Here is a 19,945-nt window from a genome sequence, read left to right on the forward strand (position 1 = left end):
AGTCATTTGATTGAGGTATTGAAATTAACCACGCACAATGACCTCACCTGGCTTCCCGCTTTATGTATGTCACGCTGACAAATATTAGCATTCATGCATTGTCTCACAAATACGTGGTTGAACTAAACATGCATATGCACTTTATGACTCGGGCCATCTCATTGACGGGAAGGAAAAGTACTACAGTATTACATTCCGAGATGATGGGGGTGATGACGTAGATAGTATCCCCTAATGTGACCAGTGAAAAGGCATGCTGTTGGATTCAGGAATAAAAAAAGCCGAGGGAAGCAGGTCTTCAGAACAAAAAGTTTCCTCAGTGAAGACAAACGTGTGCGCTCTTTCTCCTGGGGTTGTGTGCATACAGAGATCCGATAATCGCGTTTTATGTGTGAGCGCACCGAGGGCTGGACACATTAAAGGAGCATCAGGAGGCGGCAGAGACGCTTTACAGACGAAGCAAGAAGAGAGAGAAAGGGAAGGAGAGAAAGGGAGAGAGAGAGACTATCTCACTCTCCCAGTCGCAGTCACAACCGGATCACATCCAGCGTCTCCCTCCACACGGCAATAGGTACGTGATGCTTTCCGAACTTTTACACACACAAATCTAGACTACAGGAACAGGCTATAGTACTTTAGAATGCTTGGAGGTAATGTTTGGAGGTCGTATTTTGCACTTTAGAATGTTTGGGGCAACACATTTGAGGTGCGTTGAAGCACTGTGTCTCTCGCAAGCACTACGTGATGAATAGATGGGGAGTTTGGATCATTTTTGTAAGCGTATTGTTCTCCAAAATTTAAGAAAACCCTATCCATTCTAAAAAAAATATGCATTCATTTCGTTTTTCCTCACTCTGACTTTGGAAATGTTAGATAGCTTTCGCACGTCTAACTTTGTAATCATTTCTTTCTCAGCAGGACAATGTCTAGTAAAGCGACTTTAGCCTTACTCATCTATGGAATCATAATGCATTACAGCATCCACTGCTCACCTCTCGGGCTTAGCTACCCTAACCTTAGGTAGGTACCTGTTCACTTCTCCTTCAACTGAGCGTCTCTGCATGTAAACGGAACATTGGAAAACGCATTGTTTCTGCTGCTGAGCACAGCTGTTGTTTATTAGATAAAGCCTACTGCAACCACATAGGTCTAAACCTATGCCATTTATTGCTATACCATTTTTTTTCGTTCAATCGATGTGTGGAGAAAAAAGAAAATAGATGATACCTAAATTCATACACCGTTTTCCCCTCCAGAGCAATTTGGGTATAAAAATGTATGCTATGCATCGAAAGATACTGGTATATGTGTTTTATTTTGAGTGTGAATATGCTGTAATGTTTTGCTATGAGGGGCTTTAGAGCGCATGGAATCATAGCAGTGGAATAGAGCATATTACCAGCTACTGGTAGATCAAGCGTCTGATACAGAACTGTATCTCTGTGTTTAGACGCGTCCCGTGGGAATGACAGAGAGGGGTAATTTGCTGAGGCGTGAAGCAAACGTGGGAGCCACTAATTCATAGAATAACAAGATCGATTTATTTTGTATTCTCTTAACTAAGCAGACACAATCTGCATAATTTTCTTTTTTGAATCACAACTATACATTTTAATGTAGTTTTTTAGATCTGGTTATGATGTTATTTAATTCACAATTACAATTATTTTAAATTAAACATGTTTTTTCCCCATTTCCGATGGGGTTGAATTTGGTTGCCTTTTGGGAGATATAGCCTATGGTTCCACGTGTTTTTATTTAAGGTGTTTAAGCTTAATTACGAATGGCCAATAGCAATTACAATTGTTACAAATTCAAGCAGATATATTATGGCTATTTATGGCCTATCAAATATTTTTTAATTCCTCTAATTTCTTAACATGGAATACAATCTAAAAATGCAAGTAATTTTTTCATTTTTTATTTTCAGAATTGGTTTAATCAAGATTATACATGATTAATCCCATATCAAAAAGCATATAATATTAAAATGCATTTCCGATTTCAGACTTGAAAATGAGGTTTATGACGAGGATGGGAATTCGTTACCAGACTTGGCTTTTGACAGTGATCAGATTGCTATAAGAAGTCCCCCGTCTGTTGCGGACGACGTGTACACTTTATACTACCCACCGGAGAAAAGGTGATTATCGTTATAACTATATTCAACCTATTATTTTTTAATGTCGTTGACATTCATGCTAGACATTTCATTATCGGGCTCGTATTTATGTTCTTCTGTGTTATATGTTTTATGTTAGTAAATGTACTGTACTGTCAAGAATCACATTTTGTTATTTAATCTTCTGATGGAAATACCTATAGAAAATTATCCTTTAAAATAACAAACTTCCCACATTTTCATTGCAGCAAGATAGACTATGGTTGGTAGCCTGGTATTCCAACGTAGCTAATCGGAAAGCTCTGTAGGCTATATAATCAAGTTAGAAGCCTATATTTAGTAAGCGAACTAAAACAGAACGAAATACTTTTAATATGAACTGGCCATTTCCAAAGTCATAAAATTAACCAGAATAGCATACTCCACTATTTCAGCTCATATTTTGGAAAGCAGCCCATATGACGCGTTGGATTTGGGAGGCTACATACAGTATGTTGCCACTTACGTGTGATCATTTATTGTTTGGCGTTTTATCATCCCAGAACGGAAAGGCATGCAGACGGAATGTTTAATAAAGCCTACAGGAAAGCGCTGGGTCAGTTATCAGCAAGAAAATATCTCCATTCTCTGATGGCAAAGCGTGTAGGGTAAGGACATCTTCTTAGTTGTCGTCTCTTATTTTGTGATCTTAGTTATTTTTGGTGTTCGTTTTTCTTTTAACTCTGATTTCCCGAATACTCACTTTCATTCTATGTTTCGTCTAATTGTGCGTGTATCTATGTGTGTGTTCTTCCGACTTGAATTTGACGCCTTTAGGCACAGAGTAGGTTGACTTGATAAAATCTTCGACAGCGCAAATCCGGGTGCCGCATTGTTTAGATCGAATCCGTGGATCTCAGTGCTGATATTGTCTCTTTAAGTAGCAAAGCCCAGGATCCACGTGGATGAATACGTTTCATTTTCAGTATGAATAATTTATGGAGGTGGGGTGGGGGTTAGTACCAAGGGTTGAAGATAAATATAGGCTTAAATTATTCCCTACATCCTCGACCAGCCAGCCTAACCATGATGATATCGAAATAAAAATATATTTGGGAGGATTGATTAAAAGTTGAAGAGATGGGAAAATATTAAAAGTAAGAGCTGTGCAGTGCAGTCTATGGGCTACATTCCGAGGCAGGGTAGGCGTCTCCTAACAGTGAAAACTATCCTGCTCTTCCCCTTTCTAGTGGAGGGAGCACCATGGAAGACGACTCAGAGCCGCTTTCAAAGCGACACTCGGATGGGATCTTCACAGACAGCTACAGCCGCTACCGAAAGCAAATGGCAGTCAAGAAATACCTGGCGGCAGTTCTTGGGAAAAGGTATAGACAGAGATATAGAAGCAAAGGACGCCGGCTAGCGTATTTGTAGCGTTGCTAAACCAAACTACCATGTGTGTACAGCCCAGATCAAGTCATTTCGAGAAAACTGAACAATCAGTGGATCGCTCTTGTGTTCTTTAAACATGTATTTATGTATGAAGTAAAGCCATTAAAATTAATATTTTGATAATAATATTGTTTTTCTTTTGTACTTAAGCACTTGAGAACGCACAGATCTACTTTGTGGACCAATCCTTTTGTTCAACCTAAATATAGCCTATATTTATTTATTTTTAGACCTACTTAGAAAAGAAGAGGAAATGATGTGCACATGATCAATATGCTCTTTACCCCTGTCTTTTAAACATTTAAATCTAGATATGAATGGGAGGGAAATAAATAGTTTAAAAGACAATCAATGTATTGAATGTTACTTTGTGGCAACTGAAATTAAGAGCTTAGTGTCTTTATTTACAACAGCCCTGAAGACTTAGGTTTTCACCATATTCTACAAGACATAGACTTTGATGCCCTCCCGGATGGGGATGAGTTTGAGGCTATTTTGGGAGACTGGCTGAAACAGTTCTCTCCTGAATTTCCGGTGAGTTCCAGGCTCTTTCCGAGGCCTTGTCTTGAGGGATGTCCCCTGTTCCTCCCTCTTTTTCTCACCTAAACCTTACCCTGTGATCTTACACTCCAGATACTAAATACAACCCAATCTCCTTCTTTCCTCATTTGTGCTCCCGTCTCTCTAGAGATAATGTACAACTGTATCTATATTCACACCTATACTGCATGTTGAGCATACACATACAGTATATGTATGAATGTGAATATAGATGCGTAGATATGTTTTACACATTTAATGTGTATGGATATACTGTAAATCTTCAAACAATTCCCCATAAATATCATATTGGAGGCTGTAGGATAATAATGTGATGCTAAACAGTATCATAAATACATTATTTATTTAAGGCCAAAACAGACATGACCCAACTGGCTCTAGAATCCTTATATATGGCGGTAATTCAAATACTAAAGTGGAATACATGTTAGAATGACCGCTATGACCTCTATGACCCTTATAAAATGAGGACCAGAGTGCTTTTGAGCTTTTTCTTTTCTTCGTGTTCTTCTTCTTCAGTGTTAACGAAAATGAGCTTACACTTTTGAACTTTGTGCAAAGTATCTATCTTGTGTTCCTCTGTAGTGGTATCCACGTGTTTGAAAAGCTCTTGAAAACCTGGAATGCTGTTAAAGGTTTTCCATGTGTCTCTTCTCGCCACATAAGAAGTATCATGAACATAGAATAACCTAAATGGTCATCGGACTCAAAAGAAAGTCCAATAATGAAATTGAGACTATTTCGACTAACATTATACTTTTAATGTGGCTTCACTTAATTTCAATGTATTTTTTATTTTTCATGAGGAACATTTCAGAGGCAATTTGAAGACGTGTTGCACCTTCCTGGTCTACTGTGCTTTTCCCTATCTTGTCATGTGAACCAATGTAAAGCTAGATCGCATGATTAAAGTAATTGCACTAGCCACCAAATCTGTGCAAACTACTGCAATTGGACAGTTTTCTTTGCTCACTGATTGACGTATATACATATCTGTGTTTTCTGGATGTTGTTTTGTGTTTGTTCTCTCCCCAACATTACTGCACAAAGTGTTTGATTGAACGTCTCACCCCTGTCTTCTGTAGAGGAAAGCGCAGATGAATGTACTGCAGGGGAGAAGCTTTTAGAAAGAGTCTCGTCATGTTTTCTTTTTAGTCTCTTCGCAATGGGACTTGAGACAAGATTCTGTTACATTCCAATGTATTATATGCCAAAAACAATGCTTGAATGATTGATGTTTTGAATAATCCTTACCTATCCTGGCAGCCCAAGCACAGCACAGTCAAACTTCTGCCTAAACAACAGTTAGACAAAGCCTTAAACGTACTTCACCGTGCCTGTACTATTCTGAACGCCACCAATTCCAAACTAGCTTCTCAGTTTACTTGCCTCCTTTTTCTTGATGTAAATGATCACAAGATGAGAAGCAGAGAACCTGTTCAGTGCTAGATAGACCCAAGTATGAGAGGGGGAGTTGGAGGAAGAGAGAGGGATGTGAATAGTGGTGCGAGAGAGGAGAACGGAGAGAAAGATGGACACAGAGAAAGAGGGAGAGTCCATGACCAATCGATTTGAGAGAAAAACAGGGTGATTTTTGGCAGTGAAAGGAAGTTACCAGGCAAAGGTTTCCACACCTCATTAGAAGAACTTGGCCTCTCATCTCACTTGTACCCATCAGTGACAGATAGACAGAACAAGCCACACTTCTTCTAACTACAGGCATGATTGGGTCCGCTACTTCTGTAATAGCCATCCCATTTACGACACCATGAAAAATAGTTAATAAGATAATGATAAATGTAGCTTCTGAATCCATACAGTATACTTCCATTTCCTGGCCCCAAGACATCATCTTCACACTTGCATAAAATGCAAGGAGATCTAACTCTAGTAATGCACCAGGCAGATTCTACAGACACTGTAGGTTAGGTTTGAGCTTTGTGACACTTAGCAGTAGGGCAAAGTTCTTCGATCTGTGCCTGTGTGTATGAAATCAATCTTTCTTTAATTCTGCATTCCCCTCCAGGCTTTGTGACGCAGAATGCAGCTTGCGGCTGTGGTGCCTTGCTTCGACTTTAAAATCGCCACGAATCACAGATGGCTATTTAGTAGCCCTACAATGCTGCACATCATCAGCTTACGTTTCACTATTTGGTTGTTGTTTTTGTGTTGCGCAGACATTTGATTGGATCTTTAGTGCCATTAGGTGTAGTCTCCGAGCACTCTTGCTCACGATCATTTCTTTTGATGATTTCTTTTTTAGAGCACTTAGACTTAGAGATTTGTGATAGATAGTTGCAAGCATCATGATTACCCTCTTTCCATAATGTGTATCATTTTGAAAGCGCCAACAGCCTTACTAAACGTGAAGATTAAACTTAGAATATATATATATATATTTATTGTGTAGAAAATGGATATTAGAGAGTACTATTATAATGAAAAAAAAAATGGCGATCCACAAGGGTCAAGTCTATAAATGTAAAAAAAAAAAGAAAAAAAAAAAAAAAAGGTGTTGTAAGATTTGTATGAATAAATTTTTGTAAACAACACAATTTCGTCTAATCTTTTAAACCCATAACACTATAAGTAGTTCATCCTCAGCTCATAGTTGAGGATGCTAGAACAGATAACTCTACAGTACCATTGTTATACAATAATACACAATAATTGTTTGGCCATTTTAGTCCTACTCCACACATTATAGTGTATCCGTCCAATAGGTGTACTTTCTCACTAGCCCATCACACAAAAATGCCTAAGGAGAGATCACAGAAAGGAGGAGGACAGAGGAAGAGAAGACTAGGACAAAGGACAAGAGAATAACGTTTTTCAGGTATCTAGGCACCTGAAGGGTATCACAGAATTAAATAGGGGTACTCTAAATAATCAACAAACAAAAACAACAACAAATGGATATTAAAGGAACCAAGTGTCTATAACTACAGTCTTCTAAGAACACAGTCCATTTTGTACTGCTAAAAGCACAGTATAAAGCACAAATGTCCTTGCTGTCCATAAATGCCTTACTAAACAAATAACCTCAATAAATACTGTGAATAGTCTTATAAGTCTACAATAAATGAACATCAAGATACTAAGAGATACACTACCCATAGGAATAATGGCTATGAGGGTGAAAACCTAGACTGCTGCCTCTGCCCTGGTTTCAAAGAACCAGAGAACACTAAATTGCTCTTTGGTGTGAATTCTGTGAAACCCTGACTCTTCACATGGCGGGGTGTCGATACCTCCAGACCCTCTTGGGACGGCATCAGTGGAGGGACAGACGTGGGAGGGATCACCCGACCAGTACCACCCACTGCTGTCCTGCTGCACCCTGTATCCGACTAGGACGTCACGGATGAAGAACTCGGCCGTGATGGTATCTCTAACAAGCCTACAGTATATACCAGACCTCCCATTCTCAATGACACATTCTTTACCATGAGAGAAAAGGGAAAGGAACAATGCCGCTATATTACTCACCAAGGTGCATAAATTGAGGAGCCAAATGACGTGAGAAAATGCTGAAAATCGAATAAATAAACTCAACATGCACAACAGTAGACCAAAAGGTTACATCCAATACACACAAATGTATATGCAAACACATGGTATACCACATAGCCAATCCAACAAGTGTCTATGGCTACCTAGGTGGTTCAAAGCTGGAATCTCCATCCAAAAGCAGTCAATATTACTGTGCACAACACTAATCAATAATTTAATGTTGCTCCCTACCTTAGTGTGAGGTTATAGATGGGTCAGACATATTTACTCATCTGTAAATATGCATTTTAGACACTCGACTCACCACACACACACATTAAACCCAGGCAGGCAGGCAGGCAGGCTCTTAACAGGCTGCTTGTGGGTTTGAGCTTTGTCATGGGTCCAGTCCCACAATAGCTACGAGAACACCGAGCTCCTCAGTCCCCATGGTAACAAAGCAGAAGACAACAGAAGATAGACCATCATGTCCATCTTAGAAGTGCAAGTGACTATGCAATGGACACCACATCATTTGTGTGGAATGAACACAATTTGTTAGAAATGTCATAGAAATCAAGTGCTGTAATAAAGCACATACTATGTTGCTCTGACTTTGTCTGGTTTCACTGAGTGCATTTTTTAGTTTTGTTTCTACACCTGTGTTCTGGGTGAGTTTTATCTATATGGTTGACTAAGTGCTCACTGGAGTGGCATTACGGTGCCTGAGTGTGTTCCACTGTGGAGCCCTTATTGAAAAAATACATCATTTCATATGTGGAAAATCACTATATTTTCTTTCACATGAGAAATCTCACATGAAAACGTGGTTTTGGAAAAGTTCCACGTGCTGATATTTCACATGAAGTTTCTCACGTGGATTTTCACATGATCACATAACCTTTCACATGTGAAATCATGTGAAACCATGTGGTTTTGGAACACTTCACATATGATGATATTTCCCATTAAGTTTCACATGGATTTTCCCATTTGATCACATAACCTTTCACATGTAAATTCAAATGTTTACATGTGCATAGTTTTGACATGAGATTTCACAGGTGATGCCTGGTAAACAAAAATGAGTTGTTAGGATGTCCCTGGAACGTCACAAAATAGTCACAGTGTTTTCAACTTACGTGTTAAACACATTTTGACATACATGTTTACATTGTGTATGTTTATTTATACAGTAAATATTATTGAACATGTCCTCACAACCTCTTGGTTCATGGCAATCCGATCTTCCTGCTACGCCACTGTGTCTGTGTCAATGACTGACTTCACCTGTATTCCTACACTTTGGACTTCACAGTAAATCTCAGCTTTGTATAATACACTCAAGAAAAACGATTATAGTTATCATAGTGATTCAGGAGTAACATTAAAACAGAATAATATGCCCCACAAACATTAGACAACTATACAGAAAACCATCAAATTGTTGAAATAAGTCAATTCAATCATGATGAGAGAATAGTCAGATTAACTGTTAACTAAAATAGCAGTGCAGATGGCACTCTTTTGCTAAGTGCAGAGATGTATTATAGGTAATGAATGTGGAGGGGACTTCTGAGATTGCTGCAGAGTTTGTGGTGCAGCAGAAAGATCAGAGTTCACTAAATCCAGAGGTTGTCTGTTCAAATCCCAGGTGGGGTCAGATTGAAAAGTCAGTACTAAATGACAATGTAATCATGTTGTCACTGATGAAAGATTTTTACACTATTTTAGCTGAACAGTGTAGCACTTACCTTAAAACCCTCACGCCATTTCATTACTTCCCTTACAAAAAATGTCATATGTGAAATTGCATTTTTACATGTGAAATAGCTGTTTTCACATGTTGAGCTGAAATGTTCACATGTGAAAACAAAAGAGCCACATGTGAGGTCAATTGTTCACATGTGAAAACACATGTTCACATGTATTCAATTTATGTTAACAACACCTTTTCACATGTGAAGAGAAAAACATGTTTTCACCTCATGTGAATTGCAGATTTAGATGTGAAATTAGCATTTTCACAAGTGAAAACCTTTCACATTTGAAAACCTAACTCTCACATGTGGAATTGCATTTTCACATGTCAAAAACATTCACATGTTAAAATTGAATTTGCACTTTCTCATGTCAAAACATTCAAATGTTGTCACGTGTAGTTTCATGGTATTACATGTTGAAATTTGTCACATTTATTTCACATGAGCTCATGTTTTCACGTGCTCAAATGTTTTCACATGTGTAGTTTCATATTATCACATAAAATCACATGTGAAATGCATGTGTTTTTTCCATGAGGGTGGTGATACTAATCAGAGGTGGATCCTGTGTCAGGTGGCTAGGCCACTGTCTGTCTCTGTGCCCTCTGGTCTGCCAAGAGGGGGTGGAGGTGTGAGGTGGCGCCCCCGCCTGGCTGTGCCTCCTGGAGGCACCTGGAATACCACCACAAACCCCCCAGCGGGATGCCAGCGGAACCTTTTAATGCCTGTCGTGCCGGATTAGAGCTAATGACCTCAAACTGATCCCCCCACGTCTCATGTGGCCACTGCAGGGGCAGCCAGGGACAGCCAGGGACCTTTCACAGACATCACAGACTCTGCCTCCGACCCACCAACCCAACCCTGCTCTGCCTGCCATTTCTCCCCCGCTATGGTTCAATAAAAATTTCATCGGAAGTCGATGGGAGACTGAGGAGGCGTGGTTCCAGACAGTCTGCAGGGCATACTGTACTATAAGGACGACAGGATGAGGTTGCTGGCCAAAGCCTCACAAAGCCTGGCGCGTCTTCCCCCTCCTCCCCTACATGCGTAATAACCCCCTCCCTCTATTAGTCTCTTCCTCCCTCCTCCCTCCCAGCTAGACACAAAGCCAGGGGCTTTGATTGTGCGGCCACAGGCCCGGGCCTCAGCAGAGCAAGGATGATCAATGGGAGTGATCTGATTTCTTCAGCCTTCTGTCAGACCCCCTCTTAACCCTGCTAACCCAATCAGCCCGCGTTGCCAGGCAACGGGCCCCGGGAGGATGCGCTGGGGATGCGGTGGAGCTGGGCGGGGCCGCGGTGGCCTTCCTGGACACCCAACGATCCTACTGGGTATATTTCACTTTGGCTTTAGTCGGTGGACTCGGCGCTGGCCGCTCTGATGGCAGCAGGGAGGGATTAATGATGAATGGGTCCTCAGAGAGAGAAAGAGAGACAGAGCTCAGTGTCATGTCTTAACAGCACACACACTCACCAGAGCCTCAGAGTGTCATATCCTAGCAGTACAAGCACACAAAGCCACACACAGCCTCACACAACTAGAGTATACAGTCAACCTCAGCCACACCCTGCTTCGTAAGATGAGACAATAGCATCAAACCACACACAAACACATGGTCAGAGAGAGGTACAGTTACCAGCCTGAAGTGTAGCCGAAGTGTTTTATATAATCTTTGTTTGTTTTCTGAAAAGTCCATGAGAATAAGAATGTGTAGATCAGACTTTTATTATGAAATTTGAACCTTTTTACAACAATACAACAGCTGTTCATTTAAAAAAAAGGTATAAATAAATGTATTCACACATGCCCACGTTTTACAGACTTTTTTTCCCAACCTGGTAGAGTGTACAGTAATAGGGTTAAATGGTTAAACAGTTCAATCAAAGATTTGTACAACTAACTCAAGATACACCATCGGTGTCATTTCCAATGGGAGCAAATTAAGCATAGTGGGCAGAACAAGCAAGGAAGGGGGCACAGCCAAACACAAGCTAGCAAAATCCTATTGGCGCATTCTAGCATGTATTTGCATATTTCAGTTAGTAAACGCCTACTCTGTGAAGTGTGCGTGTGCAATAACTCAATTTGCCCTTTGCACTCCTTCTAAACAATGCATTTCTTGAAACCTTTAGAAAGGGTCAAGTCTCCAAAACTTAGCGCACTCTGTTCTTAACAGATTATAGTTTTGGGAACAGAAAACGGAATGTTTCATCGAGAAGAACATTTGAAGAATGTCGGCCAAGTTTCACCTAGCTCGATCTTCTCCCACTTCCCACCACTGGACTTTGTAAACGGATGCTTCAAAATGTGAGAGATCTGGCTCCGTCTTCTATGTGGTTAAATGGTGACAGGCATATATCTATTTTATTCCCAGCGTCCATGTCTCCCCCCCTCTTTCTGCCTATATACCACTCCCTCTCTCTTGCTCTTGCTCTTGCTCTTTCATATTCAATTTTCCTACTTCCAGCTCTGTAATAGATATATTTATCCAACTCGCTTATCGATCTCCAATCAATGCATGGGCGTGGCCAGAAAACCTGCCTCCAATTACTGAATCCCGTCACAGATAGAGATAAAACGTTAGAAAGAGATAGAGAAACCGCAGCCAGAACTAGAGATTGAGATAAGAGCGAGTGAGATGGGGGTTGAGATCAACAAAGTTCTTTCCCCGTTCTCTACCATACACTCTGCATAGCCCCTCGGCCCCTGCCTCCTGCTCCACAGATCTCCGCTCCACCCCAGGAACCCCATGGCTCTCTAGGGGCAGCTGAGTGACAGCTTTCTGGAGGGGAATCCACATGCCACAGCCCTTTCATCAGCACCTCCCTCTGGGCCCTGTCTGTCTGACTGCTCAACAATGCAGCGTGGATGGAAGCGTGTTGGGGAACTAAGAGACTCTGTGTGTTTTTGTGAGGGTTTGTGTTTGTGATGTGTGGGGGTTGTGTGTGTGTAGGGAGGGTGTTTGTGTGTGTGTATGTGTGTGTGTGTGTGGGGGGGGGGGGGGGTATATGCGTGAATGAGGGTGGTGTGCATGTGTGCTCGTGTGTGTATGTGCATGCGTCCGTTAATGCTTCCTTGCATGTGTGTGTCCTTGGATTCTGATTGGCTGCTGAGATCCTAGTCATTCCCAGAGTCACAGTAGGCCTTGTTAGTAGTGCTCGGTGAGAGGTGGGGGAGATGTCTTGCCAGGGGTCTGCATGGGGAAGCTTGAGGTGAAGGAGAGGTGTTGGTGTATGTATTATTTTCAAAAAGCGCTCTGTGAAAAGGGTCCAACGCTGAGCCTCTGAATGATTGAATTATCACTTTCACATTCATATCTCTATCTCTGTCTGTTTCCAACTGCCCAACACTTTGACTCATTTCTCTCTCTCTCTCTCTCGCTCTCTCTCTCTCTCTCTCTCTCTCTCTCCCTCTCTCTCTCTCTCTCTCTCTCTCTCTCTCTCTCTCTCTCTCTCTCTCTCTCTCTCTCTCTCTCTCTCTCTCTCTCTCTCTCTCTCTCTCGCTCTCTCTCTCTCCCTCTCCCTCTCTCCCTCTGTCTCTCTAGAGAGCAGTGATCTGGCCCAATTAACATTCTCCTGGCTGAGACATCATGGCAGCCAAGGTTCATAGGTCAGAGGTAAGGGAACATGTTCCTGGTTTGGGACTGAACTATGTACTCATTACCCAGCTGTCAGCTGCCCCCACATGTCACATCCTCACACACACTAGCAATAGCATACTGAATGATTCAGACACTTATCTCCAAGTATTTCACAGATACACGCACACACACACAAACACATACACATAGATACACACACACACACACACACACACACACACACACACACACACACACACACACACACACACACACACACACACACACACACACACATACACACACACACACACACACACACACATACATACACACACATATCCACACACACACACACACGTCCATTTGCCACCAAGAAGTGGAGAGATGCTCTTCACCTGTACAAGCAGACATTTCGTTCGGTGAGGTCAGAGCCACACTTATATCAAGTCATCCACAGTTGTTTTGTGTGTGGTCAATATTCTCAGTTCAACAGCACATGATATCGGGGGTAGTATATAGAAATGGTAAAAAGAGGAAAACACTTTCCGCTATGCAGTTGTGTTGAGGGAAGCTTTGCTTTTAAATAAGAGCTCTGTGTGACTTTATTCAATAAATAAAAATAAGCAGTTTCTAGTCTAGTCATTGGTCATGTCTTCCATCACATCAATCCAGAACGTGTTGGAGTTGACTGATAGGAACCCCAGTGAAGAAAGCAGCCATTTGTTACAGATGCAATTGATGTGGGTACACCTGTCTTTGCTCAATCTGTTCTAAAAGGAAGTACAGATCAGGTGTAAATAAATCAGAGGAATTGAGTTCTCAATCTCTTGGCAAAATCCAGTCATCTTTTATAAAGCAATGTCAGAGAGTGATGTGAGTGAGATACTTTTCGCCCCCCAAAGCGATTCTTCATAAACGCTGTGATTTCTGATCTCTGAAGTACACCTTTATCCTGAGAAAATACAATTTTTTTAAGCTGTCAGTTAAGAGAACCAAGATTTTTTCCCTACTAAGACTTTTCGGTAACACTTTATTTGGATAGTCCCAAGTAGATGGTTGTTCAGTAGATGTTCAATAACTGTCAACAGCATTTCAACTAACTATCTACTAACCCTAGCCCTAACATCAACCCTAATCCTAACCCTTAACTAAGCCCTTATCCTAACCCTAGCGCGAACCCTAACCTTAACTCTAACCCATATTCTAAACCTAATAATTAACCGTAACCTCAGCAAGCAGTTGCTTTTCAACAGATAGTTTCTTGACAGTATGACCATCTGTAGATCATCTATATGGGACTATCCAAATAAAGTGTGACCAAGTTTTCCTTTATACCTCAAGTAAAGTAACATTCTTCTTTCTAGTATGTACAATATATTCTAGAAAGCCCCTATTCAATATAAAACTACAGGTACACTCAGCCTCTTGATTGTACTGTGAGAAGGTACAATGCCTTCAGAAAGTATGTATACCCCTTGATTTATTCCACATGTTCATGAGTTACTGCCTGAATTCAAAATCGATTAAATATATTATATTTCACACCCATCTACACACAGTGCCCCATAATGACAAAGTGAAAACATGTGTTTAGACATCTTTGCTAATTTATTGAAAATGAAATACAGAAATACAGCATCTTATTTACATACGTATTCACACCACTGAGACAATACATGGTAGAATCCCCTTTGGCAGTGTTTACAGCTGTGAGTCTTTCTGGGTAAGTCTTTAAGAGCTTTGCACATCTGGATTGTACAATATTTGCCCATTATTATTTTCATAATTCTTCAAGCTCTGTCACATTGCTACACAACCATTTTAAATTCTTCCATAGATTTTCAAGCAGATTTTGTCAAAACCGTAACTCGGCCACTCAGGACCATTCACTGTCTTCTTGGTAAGCAACTCCATTGTAGATTTGGCCTTGTGTTTTAGGTTGTTGTCCTGCTGAAAGATGAATTCATATCCCAGTGTCTGGTGGAAAGCAGACTGAACCAGTTTTTCCTCTAGGATTTTGCCTGTGCTTAGCTCCATTAAGTTTCTTTTTTAACCTGAAAAACTCCACAGTCCTTAACGATTACAAGCATACCCATAACATGATGCAGCCACCACAATGCTTGAAAATATGGATAGTGGTACTCAGTAATGTGTCTTATTGGATATGCCCCAAACATAACACTTTGTATTCAGGACAAAAAGTTAACTGTTTTGCCAAATTTTTGGCAGTATTACTTGTTTACTGTCTTGTTGCAAATGGGTTGCATGTTTTGTCATATTTTTATTCTGTACAGGCTTCCTTCTTTTTCACTCTGTCAATTAGTATTGTGGAGTAACTACAATGCTGTTGATCTATCCTCAGTTTTCTCCCATCACAGCCATTAAACTCTGTAACTGTTTCCTCTCCGGCAACTGAGTTAGGAAAGACGCCTGTATCTTTGTAGTGACTGGGTGTATTGATACACCATCCAAAGTGTAATTAAGAATTTCACCATGCTCAAATGGATATTCAATGTCTGCTTTTTAAAATGTGTACCCATCTACCAATAGGTGTCCTTCTTTGCGAGGCATTGGAAAACCTTCCTGGTTTTTGTGGTTGAATCTGTGTTTGAAATTCACTGCTCGACTGAGGGACCTTACAGATAGTCGTATGTGTGGGGTACAGAGATGAGGTATTCATTAAAAAATCATGTTAAACACTATTATTGCACAAAAAGTGACTCAGACTGTCAGTAACTGGTATAAATCAATGGAAACTGTGCCAGAGCATATACACTGAGTGTACAAAACATTAGTAATACCTGCTCTTTCCATGACATAGACTGACCAGGTGAATCCAGGTGAAAACTATGATCCCTTATTGATATTGATGTCACCTGTTAAATCCACTTCAATCAGTGTAGATGAAGAGGAGGAGATAGGTTAACGAAGGATTTTAAAGTCTTGAGATAATTGAGACATGGATTGTGTATGTGTGCCATTCAGAGTGTGAATGGGCAAGACTAAATATTTAAGTGCATTTGAACGGGATACGTTAGTAGGTGCCAGGCGCACTGGTTTGAATGTGTCAAGAACTGCAACACTGCTGGGTTTTTCACGCTCAACAATTTCCTGTGTGTATCAAGAATGGTCTACCACACAAAGAACATCCAGCCAACTGCACACAACTGTGGGAAGCATTGGAGTCAACATGGGTCAGCATCCCTGTGGAATGCGTGCCACTAGAGATCCTGGTTCGAATCCAGGCTCTGTCGTAGCCGGCCACGACCGGGAGACCCATGGGGCGGCGCACAATTTGCCCAGCGTCGTCCAGGGTAGGGGAGGGAATGGCCGGCAGGGATGTAGCTCAGTTGGTAGAGCATGGAGTTTGCAACGCCAGGGTTGTGGGTTCGATTCCCACGGGGGGCCAGTAATAAAAAAATAAAAAAAATAAAAAAATGTAAGTCGCTCTGGATAAGAGCGTCTGCTAAATGACTAAAATGTAAAATGTAAAATGAATGCTTTCGAAACCTTGTAGCCCATGCCCCGACGAATTGAGGCTGTTCTGGGGGCAAAACGGGGTGCAACTAAATATTTTGACGAAGGTGTTCCTAATGTTTTGTACACTCAGTGTGTATCTCCAGTTAAGACACTCTCCCACTGTGAGCACAGAGAGATTTGAGTTGAGGTGCCTCATGGTCGTCAGATCTGATAATCCCCCTACCCTAGGGAGGGCACTGTGAATTAAACCCCTCATCTCTGTGGGGACAGGAGAGTCGCCACGAAGATGGCACTGGCGACTGTGAGGATATCTCATCTGGTGTCAGTCATCTGGGATGCTTTCCAAATGGCACCCTATTCCATATACAGTATAGTGCACTACTTCTGACTAGAGCCCTATGGGCCCTGATTGAAAGTAGAGCACTATAAAGGGAATAGGGTGCCATTTGGGATACAGGCCGGACACCCGCCAGCCAGAGCAGACTAGGGCTTTAACACCTCACCTTCAATTTATCTGTCTTCACAACCCTCCCTCACTCTGAGAGATAATTAAAGAATGAGAGAAGCTCTTTCATCTGTAGGTGGGTATTCTCAGGGCAGGACATACTTTTTTCAACATTTTGCAGAACACATTACCTCACCCTCTTTGAGAGAAAAGTCATTGTTAGGCTAGATAGAACCACTGCATACCACCTGTGCAAAGGATACATTTTGTTTGCTGAGATGATGAGGCAAGGTAAGGGTGTACTATACTTCGTAATTTGTTTTAGACTGACATCACAGGGAACTCTCTGGGTTGTCTCTGAAAAAGCGGGAGAGATAAAGAGATGAGATTCGTGAAAAAATGACAACAGAGGTTGGGTCATTGTGTCTTTTTAAATTATCCATCCCTGATTATTTCTTTGTCCTATACAAGAAAAGGGAATTAGAAGTTTCACATCTATGCCCAGATCCTGAGTGAGGCGACCAACCACATATTCTCTGGTGGAATGTGACTTTCACTCATTACAATCTAATGAGATTTTATACAATGAATTCAAGGGGATGTGGGAGGACAAGCAGGCGTTTGATTGGTACTGTATATGAGAGCAAGAGGATTTTAGAGCAGAATCTACAAACAAAATACTATTGGCCTGTGTGGTGCACATTCAAAGAAACAATGGAGGGGTCTATTTTGCTTCAATTGCAATCTATGTGGGATGGTCGCTGTCCATTGCCATGTGGTGCTAAACTTCGGAATTCTGATTCCGTCACTGTCCGCTTCAATGGTGCTGAATCTACACTCGTAGCCTGTTTTTGTATTGAATCTCTATCTGATCCTTTTACACTGGTGACGAAGTCACCACAGCATGGATTTGAAGCATGTATTCCTCCACCTTGTCTAGCCTTCCTGGACGGAAAGCCTATGAGTTCAAGACACAGAACTATTCTATTCTATTCATTCTATTTCTATGGGTCAACAACAGGTAGGAGGCCACATTACTAGGCTGAGAGAGTGGGAGGAAAGGACTTGGCTGGCTATCTGAGTGGACTGACTCCTGGTGTTGTCCTTGCTCTAGTTTTTCAGGGGTCAGTGAGTTCTAATTCATTCACCTGCCAGAGCCAGAGAATTAATGGACATGTCAGCACAGAGTAATAATTGTGTCCTGGTTAAGGCTGATGCACCTTCTGAGATATAGTAACAATCTCTGTATCAATTATGCTAATTTGTATTTTTCACTTTACCTGATGGTAGAACAGCCTAAGCAACCACATAACATACTATTTTCAAGATGTATTTTTTGTGAATGGCTGTTTGCAAAAAGTGGTATCTTGAGATATGAGTAACCATCTCTGTATAAAAGGTTGAAATTAGGGTCAATGTAATTTGAGTGTTTGCACAAAGAGGTATATTTAGGTCAGGGAATAGTTGTGAGTAATTTGCTAGCGGGGCATGGAGTTACCTGGCATAACCTTTAATCCGCTTCTAGGTGACAGGATGCAGGTCTGTGGGAGAGCTCCGCGGTGGGGCCTTGATTAGAGCGTAGACAAACCACGGGGTGTTGTGTTCAGGTTCCACCGTCAGAGACATCAAACAGCCAGACATTAGTTCAGGTGCGTAACAACCAGGTGGGGGACGGGAGTGACTCAAAACCTCCTCCCACTGTCTGGCCCACATTGACCTCTGACTGTAGGTATGGAGGAATGGCTCGCTCCCCTGCCTCTGCATGAATGAGGGAGAGAGAAAGAGAGAGAAAGAGAAACAAGAGAGAGAAACAAACAGGGGGATACAGAGAGAAACATTGAGAGAAAAGAAACAGAGGGGTGAAAAAATGAATGAAAGTGTAAATTAATTAAAACTGAACACCTGCACGGGTGAAAAATCAATTTACACCTATTTTACACTTCTCTGAGCCACTAGCATAATTCATTAACCACTTTGAGCAAAAATAGATTATATATGTGTAATGAAAAGGTGAGTATAACTGTTTTCCCACTATCCCATTTTCCCCGGTTTTTCTATATAGGCTATATTTGTAATGTCCTCTCTCTATAAAAACCATACAGAGCAAGAGTCAAGTCAGCCAATTGACTATGAACAAATATTCCTATAATGATCTGACCCTAGACCCAGGAGAGGCATGATGACCCACTGCTCTAATTTCAATGTGTCTACATGGGCCTTCTGAGAACAGTCTTAGTTGGTATAGTCAGATGTTGGCTGGTTGAGGGAGAGACAAGGCAGGATGTCTGAATTCTCTTGTACACGTGACAAAGAATGGTGGCAAAACAGGACAAGAGAAAGGTTAATAGACTAAAAAGAAAGAGAAGAGAAGAGAAGAGAGATGGAATGGGCATCATTTCACCCACAGAGCTGGAAAATTAGAACAAATGCTGAGTGTGTATGAGAGAAAGGGGGAGAGAGAGAGAGGGGGAGAGAGGGTGACAGAGTAAGGATACATACCAAATGACACCCTATTCCCTACACAGTGTGCTACTTTTGACCAGGGCCCTATGGACCCATTGTCAAAAGTAGTGCACTATGTAGGGAATATGGTGCCATTTGGGATGCAGACCAAGAGAGAAAGAGAGGTGTGTGAGAGAGCCCTGGCACCAGGAGGAAACTCATTATTCATTCACACATGTAAATATCAGCAGATTGTGTTCAGCAGGCGGGGTCAAGGAAACTCATTTACAGACGGTGGAGGAAACGCTGTCTCTTTGTCTGTCCGCCACCCCATAAGGGCACACAACAACGTGTGTGAGTGTGTGTGTGTGTGTGTGTGTGCATGTGTGTTTGTGCATCTATGTGTGTGTATGTGTGTCACTTTCCGACCAACAGAGAGTGAGATGCCAGAGCCGTCAGTCATCGGAGGGGCTGTAAGATGGTCTCTCAGTGGAACATCTGCTCATGCGGTTGAGCTGTGAAGTTGCCGAGGCTCTAGCTAGCCTAGCGGTCATGTGTGTGTCAAACCTCAACCCAGTTTCATAGTATACAGCACAGTTATACAATAAAAGATGCTGAGGGCTAGA

At 41.5% G+C, this 19,945-nt stretch overlaps 1 protein-coding gene across 5 annotated transcripts; it reads left to right on the plus strand.

Moving 5' to 3' along the window:
* Positions 1-292: 292 nt before the first annotated feature.
* On the plus strand, positions 293-6,585 carry LOC311108872 (glucagon family neuropeptides-like). Of its 5 annotated transcripts, XM_084151652.1 has the most exons (7): positions 293-571; positions 916-1,020; positions 2,009-2,143; positions 2,665-2,769; positions 3,352-3,486; positions 3,967-4,087; positions 6,141-6,585. In XM_084151652.1, the coding sequence occupies exons 2-7, from the start codon at positions 923-925 to the stop codon at positions 6,147-6,149; spliced, it is 603 nt and encodes a 200-aa protein (XP_084007778.1). In that variant the 5' UTR covers positions 293-571; positions 916-922; the 3' UTR covers positions 6,150-6,585. The 5 variants fall into 5 exon arrangements, with proteins under 5 accessions (XP_084007778.1, XP_084007776.1, XP_084007779.1 ...); XM_084151650.1 differs by having other exon boundaries at positions 3,967-6,585; XM_084151651.1 differs by having other exon boundaries at positions 495-571; positions 919-1,020; positions 3,967-6,585.
* The last annotated feature ends 13,360 nt before the right edge of the window (positions 6,586-19,945 follow it).

Source organism: Coregonus lavaretus, assembly GCF_964263955.1.
Source record: "Coregonus lavaretus genome assembly, chromosome: 34".
Classification (NCBI taxonomy): Eukaryota; Metazoa; Chordata; class Actinopteri; order Salmoniformes; family Salmonidae; genus Coregonus; species Coregonus lavaretus.